Source organism: Bubalus bubalis, chromosome 21 (assembly GCF_019923935.1).
Source record: "Bubalus bubalis isolate 160015118507 breed Murrah chromosome 21, NDDB_SH_1, whole genome shotgun sequence".
NCBI lineage: Eukaryota > Metazoa > Chordata > Mammalia > Artiodactyla > Bovidae > Bubalus > Bubalus bubalis.
Window position 1 is genome coordinate 51,260,679 of NC_059177.1, and position 13,922 is coordinate 51,274,600.

General features: G+C 50.7%; 1 protein-coding gene across 7 annotated transcripts in view; it reads left to right on the top strand.

Annotated features, from left to right (window-relative positions):
• SHISA5 (shisa family member 5) overlaps positions 1-13,922 on the top strand; it is a 33,184-nt gene continuing 19,262 nt past the window's right edge. For 2 of the 7 annotated variants that reach the window (XM_045163902.1, XM_045163903.1), the window contains exon 1: positions 10,665-10,815. In XM_045163902.1, the coding sequence (XP_045019837.1) occupies positions 10,800-10,815 (16 nt within the window). In that variant the 5' untranslated portion in view covers positions 10,665-10,799. Of the gene's footprint in view, positions 1,303-2,537; positions 2,744-3,582; positions 3,709-6,917; positions 7,173-8,491; positions 8,626-10,658; positions 10,816-13,922 lie in introns of those variants that run through there. The other 5 variants (XM_044933757.2, XM_044933756.2, XM_006065171.3 and 2 more) reach the window with 5 other exon arrangements.

Sequence of the window (13,922 nt, forward strand, 5' to 3'; positions counted from 1 at the left end):
TGCAAGGTATGTGGGAATCTTAGCTCCCAGACCAGGGATCGAACCTGTATCCCCTATGTTGGAAGGCAAAGTCTTAACCACTGGGCCACCAAGGAAGTCCCCTTCCTAGCACTTTTTGAAGAAGTTTTGAAGATTTTCAACAGCAAAGCAACCACAGAAGAAATGAAATATAACACTACCAGAATTTTAATTCAGGTCCACTAGTCTACCACACACACACCCAACCAATTTAGAAAGAACAATGATGTATGGTTATGCTAAAGAATTTTAAGATAGGATCAGAGGGTATTTGGATAGAAATGTTACAAAGACATAGATTTCAACAACATTTGAATTATCTTTATAATTGGCTTGTATATTACATGTTAATAATATATAATTATCACCTTTAAGGTGAGTGTTGCCATGTTTGGTTTAGACCAGTCACTATTCAACCCCTGAGGCTGGGCACATTTGTTGTTTAAGCAAAAATTGTTTCATTAAAAGTGGAAAATGGCTTTGTGGTGGACCAAAAGTGGTGTCTGCCAAACCCTGGCGAATGGCCACAGGTTGCTTTGGGAAGGCTTGTGGGGAAAGTGCTGGCATGAAGCTGGGCCGTTTTCACAGGGCCACCTTAACGGGCACCCACCCTGCTTCCTTCTAGGACCTCTGGGTTTGTGAACTGACCTGATCTGGAAAATTAGTGAGGGAATCTTCTCCTCCGCAGTTAGGTCTCTGGTCGTCAGACCTCTGGTTCTCTTGTCATACATATCCAGTAGGATTCTACTGGCTTCCCATCAGTTTTGGTCCTAGGGGTCTGTTGATCCTGGCCAAAGGCAGGTGTCGTAAATTAAGATGAAGTCATACCGGAGTCGGCTGTGACCCTAAACCAAAATTCCCTAGCACCTTCAGAGACAGCAGGGTCTGACTGACATCTTGGCTTCAAACGTCCAGCCTCCACAACTATGAGACGGTAAGTTTCCGTGGTTGGAGCCACTCAGAGTCTAGTACTTTGTTATAGCTGCCCTAGCGAATGGAAACTTCTCAGCAATGAACCTTCCAAAGCCTCGGTGAAGGGAGTATCTCCTGGGTCCTCTCCAGGGACTCAGGGAAAAGGTGAGTTGTCCTGGATCAATTCCGTCCAACATTTATTTTGAATGAATGTGTGAATCTTTCTGAAGCTTTGGATTCTTTACATTATACCAGGAAGCAACTGTCATCTCAACTGCATTTAGTGGGACCCAGTTTTCATTCAGTCAAGCAACCAGACTTGCAGAACAACCTCCAGTAGCTTATGCTAGCACATTGAATCCCAAGTTCCGGGTAAGATCACCTATATTGATAAATTCTGCCCTCTTTAAGACGCCTACATAAAGTCTCTGCCCACGTAAAGTCTGTATATTTTAGCTAATGTAAAATACCAAAGTCTTAAGATTCCTTTGATATGTAAGCCCTCCCCGGGTTTGACTTTGTAATAAGGTCTCCACACATGCTGGAATCCATCTCTAATTTAAGGAGTTAGGGAGAGGGGCTTGAGAAGACTTGACTCCCCTTGCAAAGAAACGACGTCATGAGGTATCAGGGGAGAACACCTTGGTTAGGTGGGTAAGGGACATGGAGAAGGGGTGGAAGTTGGTGGCAATCTGATTGCTCTGATTCTTTCATATGCATCTTCATCTCACTTAATTCATCAACTTGGCACATAAAGTACCTGCTATGTACTAAGCAGTAGGAATATAGCAGTAAGTAAAAGTGTTAGTCACTCAGTCTTGTCTGATTCTTTGTGACCCCATGGACTGTAGCCCGCCAGGCTCCTCGGTCCATGGGATTCTTCAGGCAAGAATACTGGAGTGGGTTGCCATTTCCTTCTCCAGGGAATCTTTCCAACCTGGGTCTCCTGCATTGCAGACAGATTCTTTACCATCTGAGCCACTAGGGAAGCCCCACAGGGGCAAACCCCCTGCCTCACAATGCTGACTTTCTGGTGTTGGGAGACACAGCAAAGAGATGAGTGAAGATGTAGTACATTAGGACGTCCCTGGCAGTTCAGTGGTTAAGGCTCCATGCTGCCAGTGTGAGGGGTAGGGATTTGATCCCTGGTCAGTGAACTAGGATCCTACATAACACGGGGTGCAGCGAAAAGTTTAAAAACAGAGAAAGATGTAGTAGAGGGTGCTGGGACAGAGCGGAGGGCTTGGGACAGGGTTGTAAGGATGTAAGAAGGCCTCACTGAGAAAGCAGTCAATGTCCTGAATGTATTAAGTACATTTTCGCCTTATGACATTTTCAACTTACAGGGGGTTTATCAGGACGTAGCCCCATCGTAAGTCAGGGAAGACCTGTCCCACACTGGCAGTGATGGCTGTTCTGGTTTTGTCTCAGCCTGCCAAGGCTGCCAAAACCTCTCCCTTCGTCCTGGCTGGATTTCCACTGCCTCTGGCTCCAACCAGGCAAACGTCCAGTCCTGATGCACCCCCATTTCCCTGGTCACCTGCTGACAGCTTTATCAGGTGGAAGAAACTGTGGAATTTATGAAAAGGACCGTGTGTTCCTCCCAGGACCACCGAGGGTGCAGGAGGACAAGACAGAGAGGTCATGCCCACATCACAGTTCTTCTCTGGCAGACACTGTGGGCTGCTCCCCAGCTGCCAGGACCCCCACCACAGCAGAGGCTCTGCTGTCCTGCCGCTGGTCATCAGCCCTCTGAGCATGCCTCATGGAAGGGACCTCTGACTCCAGGGAAGGGACATCTGACCCCAGGAGGGTACGTCTGATTGGCTGGACAAAGGAAGCTGAAAAGTGGGTCTGGCGTTTCTGCCTTCCGATATGGAGGAAGCCGGGGGGCAGGTGCTGGTGAAGAGGAACAACATGGGCCCTGGGCTGCGCTCCACCTAGCTCTCACGCTCCTGGCATGACAGTCCTGTAGAGCACGGGTTTTCTGGGCATCACTGGGTATTGCTCTGGCCGCAGGCAGAGTTCCCATCTATAGTGTGGCTGCCACACTCTGTGTGTAAAAGTTCCAGCAGAAAATAGTCATTCTTTTTTTTTTTTTTAATGTTTATTTATTTTTGGCTGCGCTGGGTCTTCGTTGCTGTCCAGGGTTTTCTCTGGTTGTGAGTGTGGGCGACTTTCTCGTTGTAGTGCACGGGCTTCTCATTGTGACGGCTTTTCCTGTCGCAGAACATGGGCTCCAGGGCACGTGAGCTTCAGCAGTTGCAGCACACAGGCTTGGCTGCCCCGCTGCATGTGCAAGCTTCCCAGACCAGGGATTCAATCCATGTACCCTGCATTGGCAGGCAGATTCTTAGCCACTGGACCACCAGGGGAGTTCCTTTTATTAAAAAGAATTATTTATTTGGCTGTGCTGGGTCTGAGTTGCAGCACGTGGGATCTAGTTCCCTGACCAGGGATTGAACCCAAGCCCCCTGCATTGTGAGCATGGGATCCCAGCCACGGGACCACCAGGGAAGATCTCAGGAAATAGTCATTCATAACAATGCACATTAGAAGAGAGCTCGCTAAAAGGGCCCTTTACAGAGCTGTGGGTGGATCTGGGTGACAGCACTCAGGGCTAGCATCATTGGGAGCCTTTTTCATCCCTAGGCTGTGTGGACTGAAGAAAAATGCGCAACCTGAAAGTTGTGAGTTAAATTTTATTTGGGGACCTTAATGAAGACAAAAGCCCAGAAGACAGCATCTCAGAAAGCGCTGAGGAGTTGCTCTGAAGAGGTAAGGGAGGACCCAGGATATACAGGCATATTTTGCTAGCAAAAACAAAAACATGTAGATTACTATCACAAAGAACCGACACCTCAAATGAATGATTCCAGCCCTGGTTTTTCTATGTAAGGGAAGATGCAAGGACTGGGTTTGTTGGAATTATTCCTTTGATATGCATCTTCACTCTGCAGAGTCAGTATCCAGAGCACAGAAGGCTTCTTGATTTTTTCATCTCGAATTGTCCTCAGGTGCACTGCCCATGGTCTGCTGCAGTAGCTAATGGCTAGATTCTTGCAGAACTGGGATGAAAGTGAAAGTGTTAGTTGCTCAGTTGCATCCGATTCTTTGTGACCCCAAGGACCTTAGCCCCACCTTGTCCATGGGAGTCTCCAGACAAGAATACTGGAGTGGGTTGCCATTCCTTTCTCCAGGGGATCTTCCCAATCCAGGGATCAAACCCTGGTCTCCTGCATTACAGGCAGATTCTTTACCACCTGAAGCCACCAGGGAAGAAGGAAAGAGAACTGAGATAGTGGGCAACGTTCTTCACAGGAGAGTTGGGTAATGTTTCTTGTCCATAGCCTGCAGGGCCAAGGCTCAGGAGGGAAAGGGTTACTGGAACCTGGTGGGAACCCCCCTTTCCCACTGGCCCCTGATCTCCTATTCAGTTGCTATGAGCTGAGTTACAGAGGGGTCTCTTCAATCAGTCCCTCCCTGGGGCTCTCAAGATAAAATCTCAGTTTCTCAGATTGTGGCTCTGAATGGAAGGAGGCGGGAGCTGTAGCTGAGGGAGTGGGGTGGAGGGGTGTCAGATTGCACCCAGGAGCTTTCAGCAAGGATTAGGGAAGGAAGAGCCCCACCCATGTACTCTCCTCCCACCTTGTGAACTCCTGCCGCTGCCTTCTGTTGACTCTAGAGGAAGGGAGATAGAGAGGCAGCCCCAGGACAGGGTAGGGTAGAGGAGGGATGCAGAGGGACGAGGAGAAGACAGGCTCACTGGCAGAGGTAGATGCCCCAGCCTGGCGAGTGCTGGGGCAGTGAGGGTGGGGTCAGTGCAAACCACAGAGAGGACTGTGGGTGCTGTCAGCCCATCCCCTGGGGGGAGTGATTTCCCGGCTGGTGCTCAGGGGAAAGTGGTCCATGGGCTAAAGGAGATCTTTTATTTCCTTTTCCAGTTGTTATCAAGCACCCTCTGTGGGCATGGCCCTGTGCTGGATAACAAGACATAGTCCCAGCCTCACTTAGCCCCCAAAGTAGCAGAAGACACCCACATAACCCAAGGTGTGGTGCTGGGCTGGGGGTCACAAGGGCTGTGGGAACACCTAGGGGAGTCCTAACCCAGACTTGGCATCTCCAGAGTCATCTTAGAGTAGGAGCTGTTTAAGTTGGGAGCCAGGGAGGGTGGGGGAATGTGCCTTAAAGGAGGAGCTGTTTAAGTTGGGAGCCAGGGAGGGTGGGGGAATGTGTGTGGTGGATGCACAGAGCAAGGAGGCACATGGAGCCCCAGTCAGTGCAGGAACCGAAATCAGGACTTTGTCTTAAGAGCTGTGGGCTTCCCAGGTGGCTCAGTGGTAAAGAATCCACCTGCCAATGCAGGAGACCTGGGTTCGATCCCTGGGTTGGGAAGATCCCCCTAGAGAATAAAATGGCAACCTACTCCAGTATCCTAGCCTGGGAAATCCCATGGACAGAGGAGCCTGACGGGCTACAGTCCATAGGGTCACAGAGTCAGACATGACTAAGTGACTAACACTTGCACAGCACTTTCACATGGTCAAGCTAGGTCCACAAATTAGTGTTTGGTTTTTTTTTTATTTATTTTGGCTGTTCTGGGTCTTTGTTGCTGTGAGGACTTTTCTTTCATTGTGGAGAGAAGGGGCTGCTCTCTAGTTCTAGCTCTCATTGTTGTGGAATGGGCTTCCCTGGTGGCTCAGACTGGAAAGAATCTGCCTGCAATGCAGGTGGACCCAGAACGGATCTGTGTGTTGGGAAGGTCCCCTGGAGGAGGGCGTGACAACCCACTCCAGTGTTCTTGCCTGGAGAATTCTATGGACAGAGGAGCCTGACAGGGTCGCAAACCAGTCGGACACGACTGAGCGACTAACACTTTTCACTTTTCAGTCTTGTGGAGCATGGGCTCTAGAGCACAGGCTCAGTAGTTGTAGAGCACGGGCTTAGTTGCTCCGCAGCATGTGAGATCTTCCCAGATCCGGGATCAGACTGGTGTCTCCTGCATCACGGGTGGCTTCTTTACTGCCAAGCCACCAGGGAAGCCCCTCAGCAAAGTGTTTTCAAAGGCCAGGTGAAGGACAGAATCGCAGGATATGTGATCAGCACATGTGCAGTTCGGATTGATGGATGGTGAGGTAACAGGGTGGCCTCACAGGTGTTAACCATCCTGGGGCTACCTGGGCCTGATCATCAAGTGGTTACTTTCTCCCATTTGGTGGTAGTTTTAGCAACTGTAAAACAACTCAGGAAATGTGGATCAGATAGTATTATCTAGGTACTTCTGAGAAGAGTGACGCAGCAGAGGACATGGGGAAGAGGTCTGTCCTGAGAAGTCCCCATTGGGTCCTGTTCCTTTCCATCCTAACCCACAGTGAGGGGGCAGTCAGCCTGGACCCCAGCTCAGGGTGCCCTGTGAGAGCCCAGTGCTCCGGCAGCCGGCAAGGATTTGGGCCAGCTGGCCCAACCCTGAGGCAGGTGGTGGCTTACAGTGTGTCTGGAAGCAGCTAGTTCCTTTCCCTCAGGCTGAGCCAGTCGAGCCAGGCTTGCCCTGAGGCAGGGGGTGATCCTGCCTGTCGGCAGGGTAAGGAGACCTCCGGGATAGGGGTGTCACCCTAGGAGGCAGGGCGATGGAGTATCCTCAGAGATGGGGTCTCCCGGAAGCCTCCGAATTAGGCTTTCAGAAGGGAACCTGTGTCTGTTGTCTCTGGGCGCTGTCGCGGTCCCACTCCGTCCTCAGGTAGCTCCCGAGGGCCGAGGATGTCCGGGCAGGTGGGGAACCGCAGGGGCGGGGAAGGGCTCCGTCCGGGCTTAGCCCGCAACACCCAACGGGCGCTCAAGTGTTAGGAAGCTGATTCCCGCGAAGACCCCTCTGCGGACCCGAGGGCGGGGGCCCGGGGTCGGGGCGCGCAAGGGCCAGAGTCGAAGGCAACTTGGGTGGTCTCCTGCGTCCGGGAGCCTGTCCCCAGAGGGGCCGACACCGGACGCGTCCCAGGCCCCGAGGCTGGGAGGCGCGTCCGCTTCCCCTCCTCCCGTCCCTCCTCTCGCCCCGGGCGGGGTTCCCGGAACGGCCGGGGCGGGGCGAGGAAGCCTGCGGCCGCGCGGGTCGCTGAGGTTTGCGGCCACAGCGGGACCGTCTGCCGGTCCGTCCGTCCGTCCCCCTCCGCTCCCAGCCATGGCCGCGCCGGCCCCCGCGCCCCGCATCCTGGTGCTCTTGCTGTTGTTGCTCCCGGCGCCTGAGGGAGGTGAGTCTTGGCGGGTGCCGGGGAGTTCGTCCCGGGCAGGCAGGGGAGGCGGCCATGTCCGCGCCGTCCCTGGTTGCAAGCCCAGGCGGCACCGTCCCCCCAGGGACCCCAACCGAGCTTCATAACCCCGAGGCAGTGTGCGGACCCCACGACTAGTCTGTCCTCCACCCCAGCCTCTCTCCTGTCTGCACTGACACTGCCCAGACCCCGGGCATCTGCCGTCATTGTTCTGCCCTGGCGTGGTGGTGGTGGTTGCGGGGGAGGTCTGTCCTCTAGGGTCCCAAGGGCTTGCCTTCTCAGAGGCTGGGGTGGGATTTCCTGCCTGGCCTTAGCGAGGGGTGGTGGCTGCAGGGAGGCCTGGCCGCTGCAGGCCCCTTCCCTGGCCTCAGTTTATTGGCTGGGAGCCTCCACCTTCTGCCTCCATTGCTCTGGCCTTCCTGGAGACCACTCAGGCTGGTCCCCAAGGTTGGTTGAGACACTTAACTGTTGTAGGTTGATTGTAGACTGATGAATCCCAGACGGTGGAGGCCTGGCTGGGGAACTTTTAAAGGTAGGGAAGTAGAAGAGTGCCCTCCCCCTGCCCCACCCATCTCCCTAGGAAGCTGAAGATCCTTCTGGGGTGGGTGTTTTTCTCCAAGGGAAGGACTTTATTCCTGGGGACTGGGAGGAATCTGGAGGGCTTGGGGTGGGAAGTTCCAGTGAGGACTGGAGACTGGTTCAGAGTGTCTGGGGTTCAGAAGAACATTTGTGTCATGGACTTTTGGCTCAAACACTTAACCTGTCTGTGTTTCAGGCCCAGCTTAGAAGCTTGGGCTGGGCTGTGGCTGGAAAGTCTGTAAAAGGAGGTAGGTCACCTGAGCTACCCAGTAGGATGGGCTGTGCTGGCCTTACCTGCGGCCAGGTGGACGGCTGGCTGGGTTGGCCCTGTTGGTGGGCCTACCCTCTGCCCTGCAGCTTTGCCCAGAGCACCACCTACCACCTAGTTGACCCTTCTCAAGGAGGTCAGTCAATGCCTCTGTCTTTGGACTTTGCTCCACCAGTGGCCCCAGGGTGCTTGATACTATTGGGATGGAAAGATTTCCTCTTCTTGCCCTGTAAGGTTCTTTGGCTGGTTTACTAATTACATTGACGTGAGACAAATGAAGGCAATGGCACCCCACTCCAGTACTCTTGCCTGGAAAATCCCATGGATGGAGGAGCCTGATAGGCTGCAGTCCATGGGGTCGCTAAGAATCGGACACGACTGAGCGACTTCACTTTCACTTTTCACTTCCATGCATTGGAGAAGGAAATGGCAACCCACTCCAGTGTTCTTACCTGGAGAATCCCAGGGACGGGGGAGCCTGGTGAGCTGCCGTCTATGGGGTCACACAGAGTCGGACACGACTGAAGCGACTTAGCAGCAGCAGAGACAAATGAACAGGAGCAAAACAAAAGTTTAACAACATTCCAGGTATGCCTCTGGAATGCATGAGCGATCCAAAGAAACTGAGTAACTTGGTAAAATGGTGGACTAGGTCTTTCCTGTAGCTCAAACGGTAAAGAATCTGCCTGCAATGCAGGAGACCCAGGTTCGATCCCTGGGTCGGGAAGATTCTCTGGAGAAGGGAATGGTAATCCACTCCGTATTCTTGCCTGGTGAATCCAATGGACGGAGGAAGGAGCCTGGCAGGCTACAGTCCATGGGTCACAAAGAGTCGGACATGACTGAGTGACTAACATTACCACTATACCTCCGGTATGCATGGGAGACCCAAGGAAACAGTAACTTGTCTAAATGGTGGAAGCCCTCACCTTGAATGCTGTCTTGAACTAAAGGTGAAAGAGTCACGATATTGGGAGTCACAAGGAAAAACCCAGTAAAGAAGGGGTAAAATTGTTCCACAGATTGAAATCTGTGCCTGCAGCCTTGATAGGTTTCTAGAGATATGGTCCTTACCCTCTTCCTAGTAAGGCAGTGAAGTTGTTTCTTAGTTTCTTTTGTGACCCCCATGAACTGTAGCCTGCCAGGTTCCTCTGTCCATGGGATTTCCCAGGCCAGAATACTGGAGTGGGTTGCCATTCCCTTCTCCAGAGGATCTTCCCTGCAATTGCAAGTGGATTCTTTACCACTGAGCCACAAATGGAGATTTCCTTAATACTTGCAAATATCTATTACAAAAGGGTAACTCCTACTCAGTTTTCAGAGCTTCTCCTTTGTTTGCAATTGCTTAAAAATAAACTGCTGAAAATCATCCTTAGCCCAAAGAGGAATGTTTGGGAGTGACAAATATACTGACCAGGCTGGGTCTCCAGATGCTGCCCGCTGCCCTGGGGGTGAGGTCAGACAGGGTTCTTAGAGTCCCACTGCTGTGCCAGGACTTTCTACCTCAGGGTTTATCGTCAGGACCATCCCCAGTCTACTGTAGTTGTCTGGGCCTTGCTGGACTGGGTGTTCCATTTAGGGTCTGTCAGGGTGGCATCCGGGACCGTTCTCTCCTGCTGGTGGACACCAGATCTGTGCTGATGTAGCCCAAGGATGCTGGAAACATTTGGCTGTAGCAGCTTCCTGGAAGTTGGCAAACTGTGGTCTATTTCCACACCTGTCAGCCAGGTGTACTTAAATCCCAGCCCTGGCTAAGAGCCGTGTGATGGTTCTGAGGCTCCACATGGTGCCTGGCTACTGAGGGCACGGACATTTCCTAGCTGCCTGCTGCAGGCCCAGCAGGAGTGCTGGGACACGACCTGGACACTTCTGTGGTGGGAGTGACTGTGGCCGATGGTGAACTGGTCAGGAGACAGCCTGCTGTAAGGCTATGGTCTATGAGGGCTGGCCCCTGGAGTCGGAGTGTCCAGCCGGGGCCGAGGCTGCCATGGCTGAGCAGTGGGGACAGGACGTGAGGATTAAGAACAGCTCAGTCCACTCTGTGCTTCCAGTGCAGGGGTCATGGGTTCGAACTCTGGTCGAGGAAGTAAGATCCCACATGCCATGTGGCATGGCCAAAAAGAAGAAGAAAAAAAGAACGTGTCAGTCTAGTCCCCAGCTTACAGGGGGGACTGCTTTTTGGGGGTGTGACTGCTGGACTTGGGTGGCTCCCATAGAAGGGGGCCTAGAGGAAGACCTCGATGGGTGGTAAGTTGATTTGAAGGTGGAGGATGGGGTGACCTTCAAGGTCCTTTGTAGTCTGGATGCTGCTTTGTGGAGCCTGGGCTTGATCCCCTGGCTTGAGGCTGAGGAGTGGCCGAGTCAGACCCACATGTAGAAAGTTCACCATCCCATCTGGAGGGCAAATGGACTGATGGGAGAGGGAGGGGGCCCAGGTGGGTGCCTCTGCTGTGGCCCACGGGAGAGGGCGAGGTTGGTTGGGGCAGTGGCCAGAGGATGCTGCGGAGATGGCCCGGCTGGCTCAGGCCTACTGGCCTTGCTGGGGAAGGGGCGGTGTGGGCTGGACAGGGCTGAAGGCTGACCCTGTGGCCATGGGTGAACAGTATTTTTATGTGTTCCAGCCCAGAGTGAGCTGTGTATGATTTCTCACGGGCGCAAGGTCGACCCTTGGGTCTGTCCTGATTTCTGCTGCGGCAACTGTAACGACCAGTACTGTTGCTCGGATGTGCTGAAGCAGGTTATGTGGATTGAGGAAGATTGCCATGCTCTGGAGGCCAGGTGAGTGCACCTGAGGTCACGAGGTGGGCAGCCTGAGCCTGTCCATCCAGCCTGTCAGTCCTCTCGAGCTGATGGTGGAGCACTCGCTGGACTCCTCCGGACCTTCTGTTCCCGTGAGCCCTTGCGCCTCTCCCCCAGCCTCGAGTGCTGAGCATGTTTCTCAGGGGTTGGTGGCCTCAGCCAGCCCTGTGGCTTACCCCTGGTGTGTACCAGCATGTCCTCAGGGTGGCCCCCTTGGCGCGAGTGTATCCCGCAGTGTTTGCACGCACCTGGTGGGGGTTGTGTGTGATTTGTGCAGGTCTGTGTGTATCCCACTGTGGGCCATACTTGTGTTCTCTTGCCATGGCCCATGGATTTACATTGCATCTGGGGTTTGAATGTTTTGTAGGCAGGAACCAAGGGGCTCCCATGTGTGTCTTCCTTTGCCATTCTGTGTTTCTTGTGTTTGGCCCCAGAGAGTTGAGGTGGTCACACGCCTCAGCTCATGGCAAGTGATCATCGTTGGTTTTGGGCAAGTCCAAACCCCCACCATCTTACACATCTTATTTTAATCGTCCATGACCATTGCATTCCCTTCGTTCCATAGGCAACCACTCAGTCTGTTGTGTTCTTTCGTTTCTGTGTGTTGCAAAGTTTATAGTCTGTGGGCAAAATGAACCCCCTTACTTTTTATTCTAAATTTTTATTTATTTATTTTTGGCTGTGCTGGGTTTTCATTGCAGTGCACAGGCCTTTTTTTTTAGCTGTCCCATGGACAAAGGAGCCTGGTAGGCTGCAGTCCATGGGGTCACTAGGAGTCGGACACAACTAAGCGACTTCACTTTCACTTTTCACTTTCATGCATTGGAGAGGGAAATGGCAACCCACTCCAGTGTTTCTGCCTGGAGAATCCCGGGGACGGGGGAGCCTGGTGGGCTGTCTCTGGGGTCGCATAGAGTCGGACACGACTGAAGCGACTTAGCAGCAGCAGCAGCAGTGGGGGCTAGTCTCTAGTTGCAGTGTGAGGGCTTCCCAGTCTGGTGGCTTCTCTTGTTGCAGAGCATGGGCTCCAGGGCATGGGGGCTTCAGTAGTTGGGATTCCTGGGCTCTAGAGCCAAGACCCAATAGTTGTGGTCCACGGGCTTAGCTGCTCTGAGGCATGGGGGATCTTCTCAGACCAGGGATTGAACCTGTGTCCCCTGCATTGGCAGGTGAATTCTTATCCACTGCACCTCCAGGGAAGAGGACTGCAAAATCTATTCTGATAGCTTTAAAAAACAGGAAGATTTATTCCATTAAAGTTTAAGGTAATTATTGGATTTCTGGGATTGTATTCAATATTTCCTGTCTTATTTTGTGCTTTATATTTGTCCTCTCTGTTCTAAATTTCTTTCTTTCTCACTTACTGTATTGCCTTTTTTTTTTTTAATTCCATTTTTTCTTCTACTGTTTACTTCTTTTTCAATTTGTATGCTTTCATTGTTTTTTTCTTGCCTTATCACACTGGTCAGAATCTCCAGTACAATGATGAAAAAAGTGAGAACAACAAAAAAAAGTAATAAGAGACATCATTGTCTTGTTCTCCATTTCAGGGAGAAAGCATTCACTATTAGGTACATTAGCTGTGGCTTTCCATGCTACTGCTAAGTCGCTTCAGTCGTGTCCAACTCTGTGTGACCCCATAGACCGCAGCCCATCAGGCTCCCCCGTCCCTGGGATTCTCCAGGCAATAACACTGGAGTGGGTTGCCATTTCCTTCTCCAATGCATGAAAGTGAAAAGTGAAAGTGAAGTCGCTCAGTTGTGTCTGACTCCTAGTGACCCCATGGACTGCAGCCTACCAGGCTCCTCCGTCCATGGGATTTTCCAGGCAAGAGTACTGGAGTGGGGTGCCATTGCCTTCTCTGTGGCTTTCCATACCTGCCCTTTATCAGGTGGAGGAAGTTCCTTTCTGTTCCTAGTTTCCTTGGACTTTTAATCATGAAGTAAGTTTGCATTTAGTTAAGTATTTTCTTGCATCTTTAGAGATAATTAGATGATTTTTCTATTTTTATTCTGTTAATATGGTAAATTACATTCATCTCATTCTTAAGAAATATTTTCTCTGAGCTGGATTTAAGTTGATGGTTATTTTCTCTGGCTTCCTTTATCTCTGTAGAGGTACCAGTTCAATAGTCAGTTGTCCAGCATTTAAAAAAACTCTTTTTTCTTCCCCTTTGACAGATTTGTAAGATTATTTTTTTTCTTGACTTTGGTATTCTTCAGTTACACCATGATATATTGAAGTATAGATTTATTTTTATAAGATTTTTTTTTTGATGGAGACCATTTTTTAAAAATCTTTATTGAATTTGTTACAATATTATTGCTTTTATTTTATGTTTTGGTTTTTTGTGAGATCTTGCCTTCCCAACCAGGGATCTAACCTGCTCCCTCTGCATTGGAAGGCGAAGTCTTAACCACTGGACTGCTAGAGAAGTCCCTAGATTTCTTTTTATTTATGCTATTGTGGATTTGGTGAGCTTCTTAAATCTGTGGTTTAGTGTCTTTCATTAGTTCTAGAAAATTCTCTGCTACTCTTCAATATTAGCCTTCCTTCTCCTTTCCTTCTGGAACTCATTTAGACATGCTGCATCTTCTGCTCAAGTGTCCACATTTCCTAGTCTGTCTCTTCCATATTTTTGTCTCTGTGTTGCATTCCAGATTATGTCTTCTAACCTTTTAGTTAATTTAATTCTTCATATATGTTTAATCTGCTATTAAACTCATTCCTTGAGGTTGTTTTTTATTCTGTTGTAACATAAAATTCACATGCAGAAAAGTGCATTAAAATAAATGTACAGCTCAGTGATTTATCATAAAGCAAATATCTATATAACCACTATTCAGGTCAAGACAGCAGATGTCCCCTTGAGCTCACTCTCAATCACTGTCTCTCATCCCTCTAAGATACTGTTGGTTCTGTTATATATAGCCTTGCTTTTCTTTAGAGTTATAATACCCAAACATGCATCTCTAAGTTCTACAGCTTAGTTTTTTTTTTATGTTTCTTTTAATTTTATTTATTTGTCTGCATCAGGTCTTGGTTGGCTGGGTCTTAGTTGCACCATGAGGGATTTTTTTATGCGG